At 43.0% G+C, this 25,992-nt stretch overlaps 1 protein-coding gene across 1 annotated transcript in view; it reads right to left on the reverse strand.

Annotated features, from left to right (window-relative positions):
- The window catches only part of OBSL1 (obscurin like cytoskeletal adaptor 1), an 82,360-nt gene that overhangs the window by 47,308 nt on the left and 9,060 nt on the right, over positions 1 to 25,992 (reverse strand). Inside the window, exons 5-17 of the mRNA XM_063310384.1 lie at positions 25,173 to 25,433; positions 21,955 to 22,260; positions 20,556 to 20,831; positions 18,980 to 19,252; positions 15,775 to 16,047; positions 14,635 to 14,907; positions 13,273 to 13,396; positions 9,272 to 9,564; positions 8,008 to 8,280; positions 2,579 to 2,857; positions 2,003 to 2,070; positions 1,684 to 1,879; positions 418 to 693 (exon numbers count right to left, since the gene is read on the reverse strand). Coding sequence (XP_063166454.1) covers positions 418 to 693; positions 1,684 to 1,879; positions 2,003 to 2,070; positions 2,579 to 2,857; positions 8,008 to 8,280; positions 9,272 to 9,564; positions 13,273 to 13,396; positions 14,635 to 14,907; positions 15,775 to 16,047; positions 18,980 to 19,252; positions 20,556 to 20,831; positions 21,955 to 22,260; positions 25,173 to 25,433 — 3,171 coding nt within the window. The remainder of the gene's footprint in view (positions 1 to 417; positions 694 to 1,683; positions 1,880 to 2,002; positions 2,071 to 2,578; positions 2,858 to 8,007; positions 8,281 to 9,271; positions 9,565 to 13,272; positions 13,397 to 14,634; positions 14,908 to 15,774; positions 16,048 to 18,979; positions 19,253 to 20,555; positions 20,832 to 21,954; positions 22,261 to 25,172; positions 25,434 to 25,992) is intronic.

Genomic DNA, 25,992 nt, shown 5'->3' on the forward strand with positions numbered 1-25,992 from the left:
ACTGATAAAAGGCAAGGTTTGGAAATGAATAGCATAGTATTTGTCTCATACTTGATTGTACCCTACCAGAAAGAATGTTTTTTTAAAAAAAACAGAGCAGGGGAAACTCCATGATTTTTGTAACACTAAGTTCACTCCTGTTATTAAATCAATTTGCAGAGGTTTTTCATAAGCATTACATAGGCTGTCATCAAAATAGCTGGGGAAACACATTCCATATTGTGATAAAAATAGAAGTATAGACCCAGATTCAGGAGTGGGGGGACAGATAGTCTCAAAGGGCTGCATTTATAGATTAGTCAAATTAAGGAAAGCTTTTGCAGTATTGATGGTTTTGCAGTTTATAGCCCTGGGTCAGGTTAGGTTTTGGATTATTTATTGGTCTGAGAACTGCAGAGTCAGGGCTGGAGAGCTCACCCGAAACCATGACATCAAAGGAGACAGACTCATCCTTGGCCTCACAGATATATTCCCCAGCATCTTCAGCACTTGTCCGCAGGATCACCAGGCAACGTTCCGGACCTTCTGCGTGAAGCAGCAGATTGTGTGTCCCATCCACCTCCAGGCCATCTTTGAACCAATGTACAGGGGCATCAGGAATGGACACTGTGCAGCGCAACTCCAGGCGGTCGAATGCCCACACTTGCTTCTCCAGTGAACGTTCAGCTGGCTGCAAAATCTGCACCAGAGGCTCTGGTAGACAGACACACGGCATGAGTACAGGAGGTCTCACTGCTGTGCCTCAGATCAAACCACACCTCCCATGCATTTAGATCTGATAGCTCTGAAGCAATAAATATCAGAGTCCCTTTTGCTAGATGGGCAGCTATATAACTTTGTTTAATAAAAAAATAATAAAGCCGAAGGGGCCATTTTTAGGAGGAATGTCCCTAGAGAGATGCTAAACCACACACAAAGGTGGAAGACAGGTGGTTTCCGGAAGTACTTGGCCAGACATCAGAGGGATTTCTTTGGAAGAATCGTATTTGTTCATTTTATATTTATTTATTTGCTAAGTACATCCTTACACTGTCCAATATCTGAACGTCAGACAGCTATTGCTTCTAGAGAAAAGCAGCTACAGGAAAAGATCATTTTCATTCAAGAAGCATTAAACCTTTTCCTGCTTCTCTTCTGATTGTTTCTTTCTACTCAGCTGCTTCCTCTCCTGCTAGATTTCAGATACACTACAAATCAGGGAATATGTTGATGAGGTGGAGAATGGCAGCGTTAAAATGAGAGATGGAGGAAACAGTAAGCATCTTCCAACCACTGCTTCTCTACTAACAACTGTCTTCCCTCACTGCACTTTTCTTTAAAATAAATAGTTCCTACAGTATCTGGATTTAGGTACATGTGATATTATATAATTACAGTTTTGGTATTTACAATACCCCCCTTTCAGTTTCAGTCCAAGCCATGCCAGCAAGATCCCACCCTTAAGCACAGGACTGTCCTTTCCTCTTTCCTGCCTGAAGGAGCTCAGATCCATATTATGCTGGAAAGCCCAAGAGCGACCAAAAATGCTGGAACCAAATCCTTCAGATCTGGCTTCCTCTCATCAAGATATGAGCACCTTCAGGAAGCACAAAGAGCCCACATCTGCAAAGTCAAAAGGGGTTGGTATTATTTATTTGAATACAAAATATATGTAGCGGGGTAAATCCCCAGGGAATTCCTCACTTGTGATGGTGACATTGAAGAATATGGAATCAGCAGCAGCATCACACATATACTGTCCTGTATCATGTTCCTGGGCTGCAGGGATGGCCAGACGACGATGGGACCCCTCATCTTCCAGCAAGAAACCATTGCTTTCCACCACCTCCTTCCCATCCTTATACCAGCAAACTACAGTATCTGGGCAAGACAGCTCATTCTGATCATTGGCCATGCTGACTGGGACTAATGAAGGACATAGACTATCCATTCTTTTTGCAAAAAACAAAAGAAGATTCTGTTTCTGAAAAGAGAAGTGCTGGGTTCAAGTCTATCTTAGCACCACACACTCTGAGGCCTGGTAGATGTGAGCTGCATCTGCATTGGAGTGTACAACACGAACAGGCACCTCTTCGAAAGGAAAGACGGTACTGGCATAGAATATGACATTTCTCAGATGAGCTAGGTTAGTGGAGATTATGGAGGAAATGTTACCATACAAAGAAATTAACTAATTCTGATATGACAAGGAGAGGGTGAGTCAGTCTCTCTGCATACTATATGCTAGGTATAAGTGAGAAGCAAAGACCCTGGTGATTGCTTGGCAAAGTCTGGTGTAATACAGTCTATTAATGAACAGAAGTAATCTTTAGGAATTGATTGGAAGAAAATGGTGAGAAGATAATGGAACAAAAGACCAAGCAGAGGTAACACCAGTATTAAGGAGAAAAATTTAATCAAGGACCCAAGGTGGTGATGGACAGAAGAGATTCAGCAGTAATCCAAGATGCTGTCTCTTCACTTGGGAGTAACCTATCAGGTTTATTTTATTTATTTTTATTTTATTATTTATTTCATTATTCAAATTTAATTATGGGTTTACTCATGCACACTATTCCATCTCTTTGTCTCAACTCACCTTCCACTGTCACAGTGAAGTCAACTGCATCATCAGCTGTGCTACAGGTGTATGTTCCTGAGTCCAGAAGGCAGGCTGAATGAATCTGCAGTCTCCGAATGCAGCCCTCTGATTTAACAATGAGACTATTATCATCCATCAGCACAGGATTTCCATCTTTGAGCCACTGGACAAAGGCATCAGACGTGGAGACTTGGCACTCCAGAAGGAGTGGCATCCCAGCCGGGATAGTCTGAAAGTACTGAGCTTCTGGCACTGGAGAGATGTGTACCTTGGGAGCTGAAGAGATACACTGTGAATGGGTGAAGAATCTTTGATCTCAGATGCCCAAGTGAATTAGGACACATACTCTCAAGGTTTTGTTTTTAAGCAAAAGTGTGCTATGAATAAATGGATCTTCCCTGTTGTTAAAGGCACTCCAACATTAAATAGCAAGAATGGGGAATCTGTAGCCTCCACATATTGCTGAATTATGACTCCCATCATTCTGATCATTGGCCATGCTGACTGGGACTAATGAAGGACACAGACTATCTCTTCTTTTTGCAAAAAACAAAAGAAGATTCTGTTTCTGAAAAGAGAAGTTCAAGCCTATCTGATCTGCGAATCTGAATTCTGCACAGTGAGTTTAATATATTCATTTAACATTCTTTGCCCATGGTTATGAATGCATTATTTTTCTAGTCCTCAGGTTTCAGAACAAAATCCTAGCAGTGAACACACAGTGCAGATTGCTTGATATCTCAGGTTACCAACTGGATGCTAATAAATAGTAGGCAAATAAAACTTGCTCCAAAAGCCTGTTCATCTTCCTTCTCCCTGTCTCCTTCTTGATGAGTTCAGCTTATACTAGAAGAACAGTTGAGTGGGATGTATCTCATATTACAGCAATTTATAATGTTGGACCAAGAGTTTTCTGTGAATTGTATCTTGGAAAAGATCCAAAGCTAAACTCAGTTCCTCCATGAGGAACTTATTGGAGAACTCATGAATCTGACAAAGAAGTGTAAATTAACTTTACTGAGAAGTTAAAATGAAAGTACAATATGTAATCAAATGGATATTGAATAAAGAATTGCTATTCAGAGAAGTATGCAAAAGGTAATTTAATTTAGACCTGGCTACAGTCATTCTTAAGTGTGTTGTAATTCTCCTCTCTGACAAATGCCCACTAGGAAAGGGCTTATTTTATCATTAGTTTTATTTTGCTATCTTTATTATAGCTATAAGTTTTTCAATATATGTTCATTATAAATTAGAGAGAGAGAAAAACTACAGGCTGCACAAAGTTTGTGTTGGAAGATAAAGACATAATCAATCAACAATTCCCACTGCTCCTATTAATGTTTCCAAAACATCCCCAGTCTCAGCTGAGAGCTTTGGAAGAAACTGATTCCCATAGGAAGTAAACACAATGTCTTGTTTATTTTCCAGGATTTTAAATCTCCTTTCTGTGTCCCTCTCCAGCTTTTTAACAGGTGACCAGGCAAGTGCCTCCCAGAGATCAGCTGGCTGGCCAGACATTTTGCCTCCCCAGAATACCTAAATATCTAAACTTCCCTGAGGCTTTTCCCTTCAGTGGATCCTTGCTGGAAGCCAACTACTTCTATGGGATCCCTTTTTGCATCTGCATAAACATATTCAGAATTTACCTTTCTTCTTTGCAATAAACTAAAGCCCGAGTTGTACTAATGATTTGTTCATTACTAAGAATGCTTGCTGCAGTCCCCAGCACTTATCTATCTATCTATCTATCTATCTATCTATCTATCTATCTATCTATCTATCTATCTATCTATCTATCTATCTATCTATCTTCAGGCTGAGTAGTTTTATTGAGATTTGAGCCAGCTCAGTAAATAACTTAATACTGCATTGTCACAAAACTGGGCAAGTTCATTAATAGATCACCCTTGCCTGTAAATTGTGCTTAGATATACTGGACCTCAAAAAAGCAGAGGTGTGAGCCCTGGAAAGCAAGCAGCAAAATCTTGGCTTGCTAAAGAGAAATAAGACATCTCCCAATTCCCTGCAACTGAGACTTGAGCTTCTCTCATGCTACTGGAGGATCTGAAGCTGAATCCAGGCACAATCGCTCAGACATAGGAACTAGAGACCTCAGATGAAAAAAACATTGGGGTTTTGTTTTTATTCTTTCAGTGCCAGAGGATGTGCGCCTTCAAGGATATGACCTTTACCCAAATCTTCCCACCCATTTCCCATTCTATTCAGCCCTCTAAGCTTGAAAGGCCAGTGTTCCCCAAACAACTTGACAGACTGGGAGGTGGAGGGAAGATTTTGGAGAATATGCATCTTTGTAATGATTGCGGGGGTGGGCAGGGGTTGAATGAGGAGAGAGAAACACCTCCATTGCTTTGACCCTCAGGGAATTAAGGAGATTCAGGCATTTTGAGCTGAGCTTTTCCTTGATAATAGCCTTGGGAGTGAAGCTGCCTTCCCATTATGGAAATGGAAAGCTGGTACAAGTCTCTCAAGGCTCACATCCACAGGGTGGGCTCTTCTCTGGTGGAGAAGCTGCACTACCACACCACCCCCACTGACACCAGAAAGCCTCAGCCAGGCCCTTGCATGTACAGTAATATAAATGTGGAGAATGGCACAAGGCCCATATTGTGCACAAATCTAATGTTATAATGAGACATTGGAAGGTCAGGTTCATGATCAAAAAGTCTGCAGTCACTCTGAGGCCACACAGATATGGCAAGAAATACAATATATACAAACTGTATTCCTTTCAGCTATTTTCATGTTTCTTAATTTTGTTTTCTCATGAACATCTCTTTGTCTTTCAATACATATTCAATTACACATTGTCCTTTTGTTTAAATTTCTCAGTAAATATCTCCAGTTGTCTCTCAGACTCTTGGACCAGAGTTAACTATTACTTTATTGAAAGCATTTTTATTCTGCTCTTTAGCTAGAAGGTCTCTCAAAACAGACTACAAGCTTAGGACTCGTTAGCCCTGCTTATAATCCAGAGGTCGCGACACACAGAGGAAAAATGATGTGGATGGAATGGGAAAGAAGCATGCTTAGGCATCCATTTCTTAAAGTTATCCTTCTTATCTTACAAGAACCACATGTGCACATGCAAAGGAAAATATACACTGCACACAGAGGAATGGGTCCGGGATCGGTAAAAGGCAGAGACAACCTAAGCAAGTTACAAGGGAACCAGGAGCCCCAGAAGGGGAGCCAAGAGTGCCAGTGCTACTCTGATAATTATTATACAGTGGCGTTTCAGGATCCGAAAAGCACACCCCGCGATAGCAGGAAAATGCTAGGAAGAAGATGTATTTCTTTTCTTGACAGTGTCATGCAGCTGTTAAGGTTTCTGAATGGGGGAGATACAGATTCAAGTCTCTACTCAGAGCTTCCTGGATGGCTTTGGGTCAGTCCATCTCTTTCTCTTCAACCTAGCTCACTGGGTTGTTATTACAGAGAAAGAATTAGGAGAAACCCTCATGGACACCACCCTGGGCATGCCAAAACCCAGAAGGATATACATGCAATCATCAATCAATCAGTGGATACTGGGACTGTGCAATCTACACAGCTATCAGCCCCACTAGGGAGACCAGGCCAGGAAATTAACTCCCCAGGAAGGCTAAAACTACTTGCACTGCGATTGGTTATAATAACAGAACCTTGTATGTCTGGTTGGGCTGTACTTCCTTCTCCCTCTTATAGTTCAGTGAATTAGGGAGGTCTTTGTCTGAGCCACTTCCAAATGTCATTTGGTTACTCTGGACTTACAAAATGTTTTAGCCCCCTTTGCCTAGGTAACACTTCCTGCATACCTCCATCAAGGTCATCTTCCTTACTCACTACACCAGCTAGGGTGCCAACAGACTAACTCTTTTTCTCCTGGCAGCACTGTGACACTTTCCTGCTTATGGAAAGGCAGACATTCACCATGCATCGCTTTCTGTCTCCCTGGAAAAACTTCCCCTTTTGAATTCCTACCTTTCAGCACTGTTCAAAACTAGTGTGTCATTCTTTGCAAGGAACAGAGAAAATAACAATTGTTCATTCATGGCTTCCCAAGATAGAATTGCCATCCTTACTAAGAATATTCAATGACAGTGAACAGGTTCTGTATTTAAAAATAGTTGCTTTTAAATATGTATTCCCGAGAACAGGATTTCATAGCAGAAGGAATTGGTATCGTGTCAGGCAGGATGAGGTAAGGGAGAAATAGGAGAGGGAAGTGAGGTGGGGGAAGCTGTTATTTAGCACCATCAAGTGCAAACGTCACAACATCACTTCAGGACTCTCAGTGGGGCTGTGTAAGGAACCGTCTCTCTAGCCTCAGAACTCCTCCTTGGACGACTTAATTCTTCCTATTAACACCCCTGGCTCTTGCTGTTCCTGTTGCTCTCCCCTCCTTTCAAGACACAATAGAAATCTGAATCTAACCCTTTTATCCTTGCTGCAGCACTACATCCACCAGCTTTAGCAACATGAGAATGGTTGATTATTCTGCCTCTCCCCCCACCCCTCAGAAAAGTTGTGTGGATAAATACAGGTAGTCCTCCACAATTAGGACTGGCAACTAGGTTGTTAAGCAAAGCGGTCACTAAGTGAAACCATGAACGTGCTTATGATCTTACTTCAGCTTTCCTTTGCTTTGCTGGTTTGTGAAGGCCGTAAATGAGAGGATTTATTTATTTATTTATTTATTTATCATATTTATATGGCCAGCCATCTCACAAAACTGACTCTGGGTGGTGTGCAATCAAACCATTAAAAAAAAATGGTCATAAAGTTACTTTTTCATCACTGCTGTAACTGTGAATGGTCACTAAACGAGGACTAGTGTAATGTTCTAATCTGAGGTCTTTGCATCTGATGGACTGTGATCCACAAAAGCTTATTCAGTGAAAAATTTGTTAGGTCTTTAGTGCCCCCGCCCTCCCCAAAACTCTTCATAATGTAACTTCCCAGCTGAATGGCTACATGTGCTGCATGCCAAAGGTCCAAGTTCAATCTCTACCACATAAGGCCATGGCGGGGAAAGGCTCCTATGGAAAGCCACTTCCTCAGTGTAGGCAAAGCGAGGTCAGATGTCATAAGACTTTCTCATACTCCTTTGTGAGAAAAAAAATAATAATCTTTTTGCAGAATGTAACACAGAAAAGCTGGAATTATTCTAGCCACAAAGCAAATGGTACTCTGGCACTTGTTGATGAAGAAGAAAATGGGCCCAATGTAGGTCATGAGAGCCAAATACCTGCCTGATCCCTAACATTTAATGGAGTTAGATCTGGGAATGTTATACCAGTTCAGAGTAATTAGCTCAGAATTGTTTCCTCTGAATGACAAGTCAGAACCAAACTCACCGTGTGACTCAAAGCAAACGTATTATGATAATGGTCCTAAGGGAAGACTCATGGCACATTACTGACCTGCAACTGTAACACTGAAGAAGGCAGAGTCGTCACCTGCATCACACACAAATTCGCCAGTATCTTGCACCTGTGCTGCGGGAAGGACGAGTCGTCGGTGGGGCCCTTCTCTCTCAAACAGCAAGCCTTCACCTTCTTCTAATTCTTCCCCATCCTTGTACCAGTGGACAGGGGCGTTGGGGCAGGACAGCTCACAGGTCAGCACCACACGGTCTGAGGCCTGATAAGCATGAATAGCTTCTGCATTGGACTGCACGATTTGCACAGGTGGTTCTGCAGAGAAACCAGAAGGTGTTTCAGGAGAACAGCTGTAGGCCTGCAGACTCGAGGTCTGGAGATGGGGCCTCTAGAGAAAAGGGCTCCCACTGGTGGACTATCCAGTGCCCTCCAGATATTTTTTTAAAAGCAATTCCCACAATTCCTGACCACTGGCCACATTGGTAAAGGTTTGTGGGAATAGTAGTCTGAAACACCTGGAGGGTACCTGCTTGCACTCCTTTAGAGCTGAGTAGAAATCCCCAGACCAAGACCCAGGAGGAAAGATGAGTTGGTGCACCATGGGAAATGTATGTGTTCTGAAAGTTTTGTGTGAAGCAAAAAAGAAGAAAAATATTAGAGAAAATATTCACTCCTTCTCATAACAAAAATTGAGGATCATCCTCTGAAACCGATAGAGAGCAGGAGGCTTAAGAAAAACAAAAGGAAGAATTGCTTTTCACAAGGCATAATCAGTGATATTCACTGACAAGGGTTGTTGTGACGGCAGGGCATCTAACATAAACAGTCTTGTGTAAGGATTAGATAACCAGCAGGAGATAGACTGCCTTACTCTGCAGAACAGCTTGCTGCGCAAGCCCTACATTCACAGTCATTATATCTCAGAGTGACCGCCAATTACCTGAAGCTAAGAACTGAACATGGAGAGCACAACTGCTATGCAGATCATAAAGTTCCTATGTGCCTCTGTTTAATCATTCATCAGGAACGCAGCACATCTAAGTGGGCCAGGGACCAATTCAGCTCTCCTTTGGACCAAAATACACCCATATAGCCTTCGAAACAACTTGGTGTGCAGCAGCTCACATCACACAGTGCACTTTAGATGTACTAGACTTTAATTCCCATAATTCCCAACCAACCACAAACTTTATTTCTGCTATATGGAAGTTCTAATCCACCTAGAAGACACTTGGCAGGGGAAGAGGTGAAAGTACATGGTTTGGGAAGATGGCCTTTGCCTAGTAAGATAAAGTAATCCTCTTGCCTGTGACAGTGATGTTGAAGAATGCAGAATCGCCACCTGCATCACACACAAACTCCCCTGAATCTTGCACTTGAGCTAAAGGAATGACCAGCCGACGGTGGGGGCCCTCACTCTCCAGCAGGAGCCCCTTGCTTTCTTCCACCTCTTCTCCATCCTTGTACCAATGTACTGGGGCATCAGGACGAGAAAGCTCACAAGACAGCACCACACGTTCTGCAACCTGGTAGGCATGGGTCTCCTCATCACTGGAGTGTATGATCCTTACAGGACGGTCTATGGCAAGAGGATACATTCTATGAATGAGGATCAATAGAAATAAGATTACAAAATATTTTCTCCCCCCCCCCAAAAATACCTATTTATTTATTTATCAAATTTATCACCGCCCATTTCCCCCACAAGGAGGGACTCTGGGCAGTTCACAGTAAAAACAATTAACCATAATATAATATCGATAATATATAATAATATCAATAACATAAAAATATAAATATGTTAAAATATAATAAAACCTAGATGGCTAAGATATTCTCTCTGTCCGCAAGCAAAACAGGGCAATTCTACCAAGCTAACCATCCCCAAGAGGAACTATTCTCTTTCCCACCCCAGGCATGTTGACAAAGCCAAGTTCTTAACTGTTTTCAGAAGTCCAGGAGCGAGGAGACCTGCCTCAACTCTGGGGGAGAATGTTCCAAAGGGCAGGCGCTATTGCAGAGAAGGCAAGCTTCCGCGATCCCGCCAGATGAAACTCTTTAACAGATGAGATCCGTAGCATGCCCTCTCTGCATGCCCAGGTGGGACGGGTTGATGCAATGGGGATGAGATGGTCCCTCAGGTAGCCTGGCCCCATGCCATGTAGAGCTTTAAAGGTCATAACCAACACCTTGAATTGGACTCGGAAGCAAACTGGCACCCAGTGCAGCTCGTGCAGTAAAGGTGTTACACGTGCCACCCTTGGGGCACCAAAAATAACCTGCGCGCCTGCATTCTGGACCAGCTGTAGCTTCTGGATACTCTTCAAGGGTAGTCCCATGTAGAGTGCATTACAGTAGTCTATATGGGAGATAACCAGGGCATGAGTGACTGTTCGAAGGGCCTCTTGTTCCAGGAAAAGGGTAGTCCCATGTAGAGTGCATTACAGTACTCTATATGGGAGATAACCAGGGCATGAGTGACTGTTCGAAGGGCCTCTTGTTCCAGGAAGAGGCATAACTGGCGCACAACATGAAGTTGCACAAAGCAGGAGTCATGAGTCCAGGAGGACCCCAAAGTTATACACTGGATCTGTCTGGGGCAGTGCAACCCCATCCAGATCTAAAGATGATAAATTACCAGAAGCTGAGGGGCCATTAATCCACAGCCACTCCGTCTTACCAGGGTTCAGCTGAATCTTGTTGTTCCCCATCCAGGCTCCCACAGCCCCCAGACACTTGGAGAGGGTGGTCACCGCATTACTTACCTCACCCGGGATGGAGATATACAATTGAATATCATCTGCATATTGATGATACCTCATCCCATGGTGATGGATGATCTCGTCCAGTGGTTTCATGTAAATGTTAAAGAGGAGCGGAGAGAGAGCTGAGCCCTGTAGCACCCCACAGAGTAGGGGCCACAGGGTGGATCTCTCGCTCCCTGTTAACACTGAGACCGAACCTGGAGGAAGGAGGAAAACTGGCACAAAACAACGCTGCCTGCCCCCAACTCCCTGAGTTGGTCCAGAAGGATACCATGGCCGATGGTATCGAAAGCCGCTGAGAGGTCAAGGAGAGCCAGGATGGATGCACTGCCTCCATCCCGCTCCTGCCACAGATCATCCATAAGTGCGACCAATGCTGTTTCCATCCTATAACTGGGTCTGAAACCTGACTGAAAGGGGTCTAGATAATCTGTTTCATCCAGGATCCTCTGGAGCTGCAGGGCCACCACTTTCTCAACCACCTTCCCCAAAAAGGGGAGGTGGGAGACTGGACGAAAATTGTCCAGTACAGTAGGGTCCAGCGATGGTTTCTTGAGGAGGGGGCACACCAGCGCTTCCTTGAAGGCTGCTGGGAACACCCCCTCTCTCAAGGACGAATCGCCTGGACCCAGCCACATGTCACCTCCCAGTCTGCTTTCACCAGCCAGGAGGGACATGGATCTAATTGGCAAGTTTTTTACAGACTGAAGGATCCTGTCCACTTCCTTGGGTTCAACAGGATCAAACTGTTCCAAATAACAGAGTGAGTACGTTCCCTGGGTATCTCCTCAGACTCTGTCTCACGCTCGGAGTCCAACTTGGAATGGATCCGAGCGATTTTATCCTGCAGATGCCCAGCAAATTCCTCAGCACGGCCCTAGAGATGGAGTTCTGAATCCCCTCTCCCCAATAGAGATCAGGTGATCTTAAACAGGGCCGCTGGGTGGCATTCCACGGATGCCATAAGAGCAGAGAAATGTTGATGTTTCGCCACTCTTACCGCCACAAGGTAGGCCTTAATCGCGGCTCTAGCTTGTGTTCAGTCGGATTCGGTCTTTGTCTTCCTCCAGTGGCACTCTAGGCGTCTCTTAACCCTCTTCAGAACCCTCAGCAATTCCGTAAATCATGGGGAGTGTCAGGTTCAAATGGACAAAAGAGGCTGCACAGGCGCGATCCTGTCCAAGGCTCCAGCCGTCTCCCTGTTCCAGGAGGCAGCCAGGGCCTCCACTGGACCGTGCAGCAGGTCCTCGGGTATAACCCCCAACTCTCTCTGAAACCCTACCAGGTCCATCAGTCGCCAGGAGTGGACCAATTGAATGGGTCCTGCCTCCCTGCGGAGGGGGGCGGCATAAGAGAATCTCAAGGCCACCAGGGCGTGATCTGGTGCATATCTATATGCACACGCACACACATTGGAAATGAAATGAGAGTGTTTTTGCTGCAAAATAAGCTGATTTGTTTATCTATATATGTGGTTTTTTACAGAGTGTAAGAGCAGAGGTGCCTGCTCCAATACGTTTGAAATCCACTATAAGATGTGTTGGTCTGATTCCTATATTGTGGTAAATCATGGTTTACAGTTTATTGAATAAACTAAAAATGGCTGTGTTCACACAGCCACGCTAAGCAAAAACTGACCAAGCTACATTTACTGGGTTCTCATACTATGCCCAACCCTTAACAAGGGCTTTTAAATCATAACTGCAGCACTGTCATAACATATAGCACCCAGATAAATAAATATGATTTACACAACATACTAAGACAATGGCTGAGTTCCTGCAACTTGCTGAATCACCAAGCATCTATCTTTATTTCACCTAGCCTAGGGGTCATGCAAAGCTTGTCATTATGGTTCAGAGTGGTTGGTAATTTAGCCATTGAAAAGAGCAGGAAGGAAGGTACAAAAATTGAGAGATGGAGCAATGATGAATGAAGGGCACGAAAGATGGTTGGAGCCAAGCGATTAAAAATTATATGCAAATTAACATGCAAATCTGACCTTTTTTTTAACGCTTTGAGATCTGGTAGCTCTACAATGAAGCCCAGTTGGATTAAAAGGATTAACTGACATTGTTGCACAGGATTGGATAGAAGGAGATCTTCAAAAAGTCTAGATCAAATATGGATCCCTCCAAAAGTTACCAGGGAATGATTACTTTTAATATGACAAAACTGTTACATAAATGGGGAATAAACAGAATAAGCAGATTATCTCACTATAGTTGAGCCCTATGACAACGTAACTTTTATGTGACAGGCTGTCTAGCTTTTTGTCAACTACGCAGAATTGCCAACAAACTGCTTCTGAAGTTATTCTTTTATTTGGTTTGTTTTTGGGGTGGATTGAATCAGGCTAGAGAGATCAGTTGTTCAGGCACCTTGATGTCAAGCCATGAAGGGTTTTGCAGATCAAAATAAGCCCCTGGAGTTGCACTCAGGAGCCAACAGGAAGCCAGGGAAGGTCCCAGACCAGCTGTACAATGTGCGGGTGTTCGGATCCACCAGCTAAAAACAGGCTGCTGCATTCTGGGCCACTTACGGCTTCTGAGTGGTCTTCAGAAACTGCCCCACGAAGAGCACTTTACTGTAGTCCTGATCCACAGTGAGGAGGGTTGGAGTTACCGATGTGAGGTCCTCCTGCTCCAGGTACTGCATGTCCACAGCTAGAGCCCCAAACGCCCCATGGGCCACAGCAAAGGGCCCCCAACTCATGGCCTCTGCCTACCTATCGAGTTGTGGCCATAAATCCAGAGGAAACTGCAGAATTCTCACCATAAAACCCAACCTTCATAAGAAAACAGTTCAGCCAAGCCTTTCAACAAATCAAAGTCCCAGTACTGTAATAAAGAATCACAGCTGAACTGTTGGATTCTTGGTGGTCTCTGAGCTTGGATGTTTTCCAGCAGATATTTCATTACCAGGCTAGGTAGCATCATCAGTGCGAGGGAGAATGGAGTTTGCTGGTTGTTTATGTATACCTTGCCCTGCCAGTCTTGGCTGTTTCTTATTTGATGGTCCCTCGATTAGGATGTTCTTTCTTCCTGATTGCTCATCTGGTGCTGTTTCCTGCTTATCTGGGTGTCAGTTGCTGGGGAGGTTGTGCTCTGGGATGGCTGTTCCTTTCCATGACTTCTGCTTGTATTGATAAATGGCATGGAGATGAGGTTCATCTTTCTGGGTCCGGTCATGGCTGATTTGACCATATTGTTACCGAACTTGGTAATGAAACATCTGCTGGCCAACAACCAGGCTCAGAGAACACCAAGAACCCAACAAATCGAGGTCATCTAAAATGTGCAGGAAAGTATCTGTCATGATTCAGCCACAAGTAAGATGAGGGAAGGAAAAGGCTGGCAGCAATTCCAAAGGAGAAAGGTAAACAAGATGACCCCTGCAGTAACCTGCTCAGACATGTCCACTAGATACCCGAGAAAAGGGACAAAAAGGAAGGTGGTTGAAGCCTCCTGCAGCATCAGCTCCCTTGAGTTAGCTGAGCTAAATCAAACGTGCAACTGTGACAATTACAAAAAACCTCGGCTTTGTCTGAATTCCAGAATGTAGTAGCTCTCTAAAGTGACTTATATCACAGATTCTTTTTTAAAAGGTAAAGTCCCCTTCAAATCAAGCTCAAATTTGGTAGACCACATGACATGCCTACATTGTGTTTTTAGCAACAGAATGGAAATGGTTTGTTACTCCCTTCATCTGGGATGTTTATGCAGCTTCCCAGTAAGCCCCAGGATTTCCTTGTGGTCTCCCATCCAAGTCTGAACTAGGTCCAACCCAACTTAGCTTTTCTGAGATCAGCCAAGATTAGTCAGGTTTAGCCATCTGCTGTGGCCTTTTTAAGGAAAATGCACTTTAAATCCCTAAGGTGGAAAAAATGACAGAACCCACTGACCTGAAACAGTTACGGTGAAAAGGACGGAGTTGCTTCCTACATTGCACATAAATTCTCCTGTGTCTTGCACCTGGGCTGAGGCAATGATCAGGCGGTGATGGGCCCCTTCACTTTCCAGCTGCAGACCCTCCGTTTCTTCTACTTCTTTCCCATCTTTGTACCAGTGCACAAGGGCATTAGGGCGGGACAGCTCACAGGCCAAGGTTACTCGTTCGGAAGCCCAGTAGGTGTGAGCCTCATCTGCATTGGAGCACAACACCTGCACAGGTGGCTCTGCAACAGAAAGGACACCAGATGTGAGGAAAAGACCATAATTCAATAGCAGTGAGCCTATTTTGTCTGACAAGCCTGTTTTAAACCCTGGCATCTTTAGTTATGGCTGTCTGAAGCTCTGCTGAAGAGTTGCTGCCAGTTTGGTTAAGTTATGTTGCGTTAGAGAGACCAGTGGTCCATCTCAGCATAATGCAGGTTCAGGCCTTTTCCTACCAGGAAGGTCAGTAATTAGAAGAGTTCTCGAGCCTGGACCAAACCATCTTTATAGCACAGCATGATTTTGTGCCACATCTCTGCATCAGGTATGATTGCATTATGTAGTCATGACTGATGACGAGATAAGCAGAATCAGCCACTCCTGCAGGAGATTTCCTGGGATTGCTCCTACGATCCCTTCTTGCATTTCCTTCCAGTGAGGATAAACACAGAGAATTGAGGGGAGCTCAAGCACAGAGCTGAACTTTGATAGATATTGAGTAAAAACTGACTTTTTGAGTTGTAAGAAATCACAAGGGCCTCCAAGTATCACAAACCTGGAAAAGTGGTGTTAGAGGTAACATAAAATAAAAGGAAGGTATATCCCAGCCTCTCTTGGGAAAGGGAAAGAACAACCAGAGATATCTGCAGTAACTTTGCTGAAGCAAAACAGAGGCTGAGCCTGCCCAGGGGCTGGAAGGATGATTTCTTAGAAGAGATTTTCCAGCTTTTCCCAGTCTGGGAATTGCAGTCCTAATTCATCTGGAGATAGGGAAAGGCTGGTTGAGGAACATCATGTATTGCATCTTGAATCCAACTGAAGAAGTTGAAAAACAAAAAGTAATCCTATATCAAGAAAGCACAAAGCTGTTTAGAAGGGCCGTTTCTGACCTGTGACCGTGATGTTGAAGAAGGCAGAGTCATCACCGACATCACACACAAACTCTCCTGTGTCTTGGACTTGGGCAGAGACGATGATCAGCCAGCAGTGTGGACCCTCGTGCTCCAGCAGGAGGCCCTGGCCTTCCTCCACCTTTTCCCCATCCTTGTACCAGCGCACAGGGGCATGAGGGCGGGACAGCTCACAGGCCAGCACCACACGCTCTGAGACCCAGTAGGTGTGGGCTTCCTCAGCACTGGAGTGGACAATCTGGACAGGAGTTTCTGTGGCACAAAGAAATGTGCTGGGAGCATTACAGTACCTTGTTACCACGCCACTTCATCTGGGCAAGTGGAAACTTACTAAGGGCAGATTTGCACTGCATCCTTAAGCTGCTTCTGTTCTACGCTTATGCTAACTCTAAGCCACCTGAAGAAAATCCTGTCAGAATAAGACCCTTGGCAGCAGCTTGCAAGGTATTCAGTTTGGGCTGTAGGCTACTGTGCCCTCCCAGTGGACAATTCCCCAGCTTCCCATTCCAGAAAAGCAATTGCCAATCACTTTCATTCTTGTGGGCAGGTCTTACTGGCCATACATATTTGTACGTGGGTGTGTGTGCACGCGCACACACACACATATGTGTATCTTAAGTTAAATTTATATATACAAACTTAAAGCATCAAAATGTATGTATACTGTATGTGTGCGTGTGTATGTGTATCCATACACACAAACACACACACAAACTTAAAGCATCAAAATGCACATATGTAATTCCAGCCACCACCTTTAAAATAAACAAGTCTCCTAGACCTCTACTACCTATACAGAGAAGGGAAATTCTACAGATACAGCTTGTCATGCAAATCAAATATGGTGACCTTCTACAGGAATCCAGCCACTCTTGGGCCTTGGGCAAATCACTCCCTCAGCCTTGCCTATTTCACATTGTTGTTATTGTGATACTCAAATAAGCACTGTTAAATTCTTTATACATAAAATCTAAACAAATAAAAATAGTTGTGCCAGGGATGTCCCTCGTAGCAGCTTGTTCACATGTCTTACTAAGCCCTATTGTGGCTTAACAGTGAATGAGCAAAATTGGCTTCTCTTTGAAGTGGGCAGCCTAACAAACAATGAAGGCTCTACCTGGAGTTTCCTTAGTTCATGCCTGAGCTCCAGATCTGTTTCTGGAGCCCAGACCCACAGGATTCTCCATCGAAATTCAGAGGCAAATCACCAGAAATAGTAGCACAGTTTCCTGATAAATTCCAACGTAAACAAATAAGGTTTGTAGATAGATAGATAGATAGATAGATAGATAGATAGATAGATAGATAGATAGATAGATCGATCCTGAATGGTTTATCCTTGACCAAAACAATTAGCCCTTCCCACTTTTTGATGTCATTGCATTGCTGTCTGCTCACAAGTGCCAAAAACATTATGTTAAAAATGCAGCCTCCATCTGCAAAGCATTCGCTGACCCTGCTTTAGTATGTGAGGAGAACCATAAACTCTGGAGAGGTATAAGCCAGCGAAAGAATCCATGGAGATCTTTTGGGGATGCTTTCTTTGCTTGTGGCTCTCATAAAGAGACCCTGGTGCAGAAAACATGCTAAACAAACCACGGACACAGCCATCTCTGATTTGTTAGCCATGCCCATTCGGGAAAGGACCAGTGACTGTGATGGTGCAGATTCACAGCTAAGCACAGTATGACTTAGTGTCAGTCCTCTATGCGGTCCCTAAATATAAACCTCCACTGAATTCAGTGGGACCTTCTCTGCCCTTATAGCATATCCTATAAAGTGGAGCTACTACTGACTTCCTGTGAATACACATCAGGATGAATGAAATAATAAGTCTAAGGCTGCAAATGTCTTTCCCTGTGACTTATATTGTTCTTCTTCCATCCTGGAAGGATGGAAGAAAACAACGGCAGCGTGAAATTTGCCGTCGCCATTGCTGATTCCTATCCTGCCTCTTTCGCCTTTGCTCTGTAGACTCCTGACTTCCCTCCAGGGTGACAAGGCCTAGCAGATTTTGCACACCTTGAAGCTGTCCTCAGACAGTCTCAGAACAAGAGGGGAAACATTCATTTTTAACACCAGCATTCCTAAGGGTGGCTTAAGCCTGCCTCATGCAAGGGCTGGGGACAAGATGAAAGCAGCCTCATTAGAATAGGGCAGTAAAAGGATGCTGCCAGAGTATGGTTATGGCAAGGTCACATGACAGCGGAGAAAGACCAAAGGAAAACTTGCCTGAAGCAAGACCACATTTTTGCAGTGAGTTAACCCCGGGCTTTTATATCCACCAGGTTCAAAACTATATTCCCATGGCTCTTGTATCACATCACAAAAGGAAACTGTATCAGAAGGTGTAGGAAAGGCTCTCTGACACCTTGATGAAGTTGGTCAAATGGTTTAAAAAAAAAACATTCAGAGAGCACTGGGCCCTGACTTGCCCTTGGTTGAGCCTGCAGGAGCTTTTGTCTCTGATTAAGAGGTTGTACAGTACCTGCTTCCACCCAAAGGCAACAAACCAATCAGCCTTTAAAAGAAGACTTTCAGGCATTTGCAGCAGCTGCTTCACTGGAGCTTCATGCTAAGCCTTTGGAACAACAATGTGGTTGAAGAGATTCCTTTTCTTTTTCACAGATAAAAAGACACCATTTCCATTTGAAAGAAAAAGTAGAAAAAGATTCTTTCAAATCTCACATTTGCAATGAAATGGCATTAGGCCATTTCAAAAACAGCTCAACATTTCAGGTCTGTAAAATCTTACAAGTGGGCGCCAGAATCCAGGTTGCTGAGATCCAGAGACACAAATTCTCCTGACTTTAGAAATCACTCCTTGCTTAAGTTGCATTGCAAAAGCAAGTTATTTAATTTTTCCATAGGTTTTGTAGACAAGAGTTTTTTTATCAGAAACATGAAATCAAAATAATATTGCAAATATTTTCTTTTTTCATATATAGAAAATGTTTTCTTTTTTTCTTTTTCCATTTAAAATACGCTCTACCTAGCAAATTTTGAGAAATACTTAGTTTTGAAAGTCTTACAAGGCTTTTTCATGAGCCAATAGAAGTCTACAAATAACAGAATTTGGGCAGAGCAGGAATTACTTTAATAGAATTCTCTTGCGTAACTTTTAAAAGGCTGTGCAATTAGAATTAAGTTAGACTGTAACCTGTTATCTGAAGAAGTTACTGACCTGTTACAGTGATGTTGAAGAAGACAGATTCTCCACCAGTGTCACATACAAATTCTCCCGTATCCTGCACTTGAGCTGAGGGAATGATCAACTGATGGTGAGGTCCCACGTTCTCCAGCAGGAGGTCCTTGCTTTCTTTCACTGTTTCTCCATCCTTGTACCAACGCACAAACACATCAGGGCGGGATAACTCACAGGACAGCACCACACGATCCATGACCTTGTAGTTGTGAGCTTCTTTGGAATTGGAGTCAACAGCCTTCACAGGAGGTTCTGTGGTGGAAAAGAGAGATGGTGAAGAGAGCAAATGCTACCAAGCTCAGGATCATTACTGAATTTCCAGATTTGGAAAGAGAGGATCTAATTACAGGCTAAACCCCTACTAATGCTGGATAGCAAAAAACTATGGACGTTATTTTATGTGGGATCAGCTGTATTCAAAAGCTCATGGAGCTTCAAGTAGTTTATCTTTGGCACTAAGCCTTGTAGAAGGACATGCACCTTTCTACTGTAAATCTCCCTGCTTATATCAAGGTTTTTTTTCTTTCCACTCACCATCCACAGTCACAGTGAAGCTGATGGCATCATTCCTGGCATCACACGTGTATGTCCCAGAATCCATAGAGCAGACAGAAGGAATCAACAGCCTATGGATACAGCCTTCTGATTGGACACAAGCCTCATCATGCAAAGCTATGGGATTCCCTTCTTTGAGCCAGCAGACTGGGGCATCAGGTATGGAAACCTCACATTCCAGAAGCAGAGGCATCCCAGGAAGAAGGGTTCGGAGTCGCCTGGCCTCGGGTACTGGAGTAATATGTACCTGTGGGGCTGAAAGCAATACCTTTGCAGGTAAAACCTATGCATAACAAAGCATTCATTTCATCTTGGGCTGTTCTTGTGATCACAACAGCATCAACCATTTTGAACACATTCTGTACAATGCCATATATGAAAAGCCACCCAGAAGACTCTTACATATACTGTATGTTAATACAGTGCTGAGATGTACCTGAGGCTTTGCACTGGCTGTCATTCAAAGAAAGCAAATGTAAATGTAAAGTCTTAATTTCTCAGATAGCCTTTGCAGCTAAATGGATCATAGTTGCAAGCAAGCCATGGGAAACACACCAGGCAGCATGGTAACTCAGATTTCACATGATGCAGGAAAGACACTATTGGATCTCATGATTTTTTTGTTTGTTAGTTTGAAAACCACAGTGATGGGTTCCACTTCTGATTAGAGCAGTGCTTCTCAACCTTAGGAACTCTAAGATCCGTGAACTTTAACTCCCAGAATTCCCCAGCCAGCAGGTTGAGAAACACTGGATTAGAGCAACCATACTAGGGGAAAGTGCCTTTTATATCCAAGCACTAGTCTGGATTAAAATTCCACTTCCTCAAAGCAGTTTATGTTTACTCCATAGCAGGAAAACAGAGGGATCTGCCTGCCTATCTTTCTTATATTACAGCCATAATCCTGTCCTCTTTCTGTTCCTGGGATGTAGGTACTAGCTTGCAATTGTTTCTGATTTGCTAATTCCTGGTCTGTTCTCAGGGCCAGTTAAAAACTCACCTTGTACATGTAACACTGCTGATTCTTTCACACCATTGGCTTCAAATTGCACCTTGGACCCATTGGCAGCAAACTGCACGCTTTTGATCTGCAGTATATGGTTCACTCCACTGTGTATGATGTGGTACTGCTGGTCTTCCTCTTCCTTTGCCAGCTTTTTCCCATTGAGGAACCAGCAGCCAGACATGGGAGCTGAAAGCTGCACTGAAAAAGTGGCATCCTCATTGATACAAACCGTCACATCTTGCAGTCCCTCTTTTATGTGGGCTCTGGGCACTGTAAGAACAGTCAAATGTTGGGAGAGTCATGTCAGCCCTATAAGATAGACCAGACTGAGAAACAGACTAAGAAACCGTGTAGACCTAAAGCTGCTTTTATTAGAACAGCCATAGTAACAGAATCTTGCAAGTCTGAATGTGCTTCCCTTCCTCCCTCTTTTACAGTATCTTCATGGGTCTGTCTGAGGCACTTTCATAAACCACTTCCTTGGCCTGGACTCAAGACTTGTTTACCTGACTGTTACCTTGGTAATGGAACTTCTCTATATCCTTCAAGGCCCTCCTCTATACTCACCACAAGTAATTTGAAAAGAGGCGATGCAAGTAACCACATGCCGGCTGAAGTTATAATCATACTAAGATGTAGAGAGTTATGTAGAGAGAAAGGATGACCGTGATGGAGATGTGCAAGATCTGTCATCAAAGCAACTTGTAAGGTTCTGTTGTTATAGCTGCTCTCAGTAAAAGTAGTTCTAGCCTTCCTGTAGTGGGGCTTAAATCAATCTTACAAGTCTGGTTGTGCTGTACCTCCTCCCCCTTCTTATACTCCTGTTAATTAGGGAGGGCTCTGTCTAAGTCTCTTCCACATATTTTCTCTCTGTTGTGGACTTAAGATGAGTGTTACCCCTCATTGCTTTGGTAACAGATCTTGCATATCTCCATCAAGGTCATCTTCCTCACTTTCTGTAGGTTTCTACTTTGAGACTAGTGTGCTGTGGTGAATCTAGTCATTCTGGTTTGTAAATCTTGGTTTATAATTTAGCAGTTGTACAGACCCAGCTGATGGTACTTGATTCAATGGATGGTGTGTACACACAGCTAATACAGTTTGCAAATCCAATCATAGAGAATAAATTATTCCAATGGAGTTCAAACTTCAGAAGGGAAAAAAGAACGGCATTCAGCAAGCTGAATGTGTAAGAAGAGTGCAAATGAAGAACAGCCAGTTGGGAAAAGCAGACTAGTGCACTAGTACAATGGGAGGTGGAAGAAGCAGTTGACCAGTCAGTGCCTGAGGAACTAGCCAGACGTTCAGCCACAAAGCAACCGAAATCAGAATGCTTGGAATGCCCATTCTTATGCAAAGACAAAGCCCACCCCTTAGGAGCAGGGAGGCTTACCAAGATGCACGGAGCCTGGGAATTCCACATGCTCACTGCACCCATACTGATTGGCAGAGCACACACGGAAGCGATAGTCAGCCTCCTGGGGCACACCATCCCCTGGAACTTCAACCATGCTAGCGACATCAGTGGTTAGACAAGGCACCCACTCAGCCTCTCCTACAGCCTGCCTCTCAAGGACGTAGCTGCTTGGTGGGCTACGATGCAGATCCAGTGGTGGGCACCACGTCAGGAGCGCAGCGTTGCTACGTGAAGTGCACATCTTCACTGCCACAGGTGCACTTGGTGGAATCCTTTTGGCACCTAGAGAGAAGAAATCCTTTATATTATCTTCCTGTATTAAACACCTGATCCCCATGAACCTGTATTGTGAAGTAATTAAAACCTCTGAACAATCTGCAGAATACAGCACAACAGCCAATCAAATATAGATTTGTTCTATCAAATATAGAACAAATATAACTGTGACTGGACTGTTTCTGCCCCAAACAGGCAACTAACCGCAGCTAGCTTGTTGGCCTATGCTTGGCATCTAGGGGCACAGCTGGCTTTAGGAGGATCAACAAACTACAAATATGTTTCTAGAGGGGAACAGAATCCGCTGGACACAGTCTCTCTGAAAAGTGAGCCATCTTCCCTTTGAACTTCCATGTTCACAGGAATCTCTTTCAGATCACTGGCTTTCTTCCAGCCCATTCCCAATTCCAGGCAATGTGTAGGAACTAAGTCTTTGCAGTTAACTGTACTATGTCCTTATTGTTGCCAAGAAAACTACAGGGACATAAACATGAAGTCACCAGGAGCTGAGCTTGACTTGAAGCAGAAAATAAACTTTCTGTGCTGCAGTATATGCAAACTACAAGTGACACATAACCCATTTTTTAGAGCCCAAGTTCACACTAGCAAAATTTTAGTGGCAAACTCCCAAGTTACAGGCACAATCTCACCACAATGTTAAGAAAACAAAATATAATAAATATTTTATTATAATTCATTTAATTAATTTAAATTGCTAATTTAAATTGTTAATTGTGATGAAAGTAAGAAAGAAATTTAATTATATTTTGTTGATTTAGAGAAGTGTATGATAAAATGAATTAAATTATGAGCTGTTTTGCACAGATACAGAGCTGAAGGTTGATTTCTAAAAGTGATAATAGCAGTGTATGACAGAAGTAAAGCACGTGTGATAATAAACTGAAGACTCAGCAAATGGTTCAACATTGAGCAGGAAATAACGTAAGGATGTGAGATGTACCCTTGCTTGCCTGATGTGTTAAATGTCAAATGTATAAGAAATGCTTGTGATGACATTAGAGGTGTGTTCATCAGGACATGAATGTGTGATTAATTTTATATGGCAGACAATGCCATATTGTAGTCTGAGAACCTGAACAATTTGTGATGAATGTTAAATACTTTGCATGCTCCAATGAGGCATATGAATTCCAAAATTAATGTATCAAAATTAGTTGATTTTGCATGTAAAATAGAATGATTGCAAACTATATGTAAGTGGAGGAAAACTAAAGTATGCAGATCAATTGTAATAGAATATTTATTGAACATGGGAAATGGAAGAAGAATATTTGAGAGAAGTGCAAATTCTGGACAATTTCCTTACTGAATGCAGCTTCTCAGAAAACTTTTCATTTTTTGCAACAAAGGGAACTTCCCAAGTCTTTCTGAGGAAGCAGGAAGTTGAAAGATTGTTGGACTGCAGCAAAAACAGAAAACAAAGACAGCTGGAGTTAGCACAGCTTTCTATCCGTGATGAATTTTGTTCCCAAGACATTTCAAATACAAGAACTCTCCTTCAAGAGTTATTCATAGTTTTCCACTGAGCTCACAGATCTCTTACTTATGCTGAGGGTTCTTGTTTCTCCCTCCGCCCTCCACTATTCAGATTCTAGAGCAGCATTCTTCCAGTTGAGTGCCTCAGGATATGCTAGGCTGAAGTCCTGCATCATCTCCAACCAGCAATTATGGCTGGGAGTGATGGGAGTTGTAGTCCAACATAAATGGAGAGCATTAAATTGGAGAAAGCTGTCTAACAGCTATTTGATTCTCTTTTGAGGTAGCTAATCAGAAACACAGGAGCCTAGAACCTATGAACTGTTCTCATAGGAGAAGGGATGGATGTAAGTACAAAATAAGAAACCAAGACTTAGAAAAAATAAATAAATTATATCTGACAAAAAAGTCAGGTCCTCATGTTTCTAAATTCTCAAGGTTTCCAAAGGTTGTCTGAAATTTCAATCTGAGGTCACTTTCAAGAAAATGGAAAGCTCAAATCTGGTTGATAGATTCTAAAATCAATCACATTAAATATAACCTTGCCAAATTCAATTATATACTGTAGTCTTAGGAGAGGAGAATGCAGATTCAAACTGTTGTAAGCACCTGTGTGCATGAAAAAGAAATAACTAATTGTGGTGGATGATAATTTCTAGAAATAGAATATTCAAACATGTTTTAGTAATCTTAAAACCCAGCCCTATTACTTCCATTCTTTGCTTAGATGCTCAGTAGGCTGATATCCCAGTTTATATGAGCATTTGAGTGGCTTTTTTTCCAAGCAAGAATTAGGACAACCACTACATGTCTTCTACACTGTGGCAGCAGCTGATATTACAAGTCATCAGCAGGAACCTAACCACAAGTAGTGGCCTATGAGAGAATGTTCCATAAGTTAGATGATTGAGAAAAAGTATCTGATGTACAGTCAGACATAATCTGCACTTGTCAATTCCAATTTAGGAAGCAGCAGAACCAGCAGCATCCGTGAGCACTAGAGTGCTATGGAAATATGTTTGTTAAAGATAGAGCATTGATTTAATGATCTGGAACAGTGCAGTACTAATTTCATACAAGCTTGTCCTGATTTGACATCGTTTCTATAACAGCTTTGATCAAACTAGATCATGATCAGATCTAAATAACTGAGCACAATATGAATCTATATTTATTCTAGGCTTCTGGAATACAATATGGCAAACTCTTTTCTCCCAAATATCGGGCATCATTAAGCCCAAGATAAGAGACAAGATAAATAATTGTGAGCCCCAGTAAGAGGTTCATTTTGTGAATGATGTTTATGTCAAAAGCAAATGGAAATGTCAAATGACCTCTAGGGAGAAAAGCAGGATATAAAACAAAAAAATAGTAATTCCCCCTTCCCCTCCTCAACAGCCCCATCTCCATTCTTTACTCACATTTGACACGGAGCTGTGCTGAAGTTTGTGAGTCGCCCGCCATGAAAGTGATGACTCCAGCATCATGCCGTGACACATGCACCAGCACCAAAATATGAGTTTTACCAAAGCTCCTGATGAGTGTATGTGGTGCCTCAACCAGTTCTTGCCCATTACGGCCCCAGCTTGGCGCTTCCACAGGTTCCCGTGTCTCCACATAGAAGGCTGCATTTTCTCCTTCCATCACATCCAGTTTTCGTGGCAAACGCTTTACAATTAGACCTGAAGGAGGGAGTTTGGTCAGTTACTGTCAGAATGGAAACCCAAATGCTACTTAGCTGTCACCGAGATAATCATGTTGCAGTCACTACCATATTAGGGTGATCATTTACTAATAGCCAGAAAGAAGGACTGTGATTTGCATTATTATTATTACAAATATGTAATATCACTCTGTTAGGTCTTCTTATATAGAGAAAACCTATGTAATGGTATGGGGGAATGATCTTGAGGGAAGAGGGGAAGAGATGCTGCCAGGGAACGATCAGATAAAAGAGGGAGGAGCCCACAGCAGCTTAATGGTCAGAGAAATTTAGGAAGGATCCACTCTAATTGATCAGGCAGTAAAAAGAGACAGTGGGAGATTTGTACTTTCAGACTTGCAAGATTCTGTTAATGTAGCCTTACAATAAAGTAGAATTAGCTCATCTGGTCATGTTTCCTGTCTGGTTTACCTGGGAGGGCTGACAACCTACCAGGTAACAGTTTAAATTTGGGAGTATTATGATGTACTGTAGAAAACTGTAACACAATTGTGAAATTCTTAGGGTGGCAAAGACCA

The sequence above is a fragment of the Candoia aspera genome, chromosome 1, assembly GCF_035149785.1.
Source record: "Candoia aspera isolate rCanAsp1 chromosome 1, rCanAsp1.hap2, whole genome shotgun sequence".
Taxonomy (NCBI): domain Eukaryota; kingdom Metazoa; phylum Chordata; class Lepidosauria; order Squamata; family Boidae; genus Candoia; species Candoia aspera.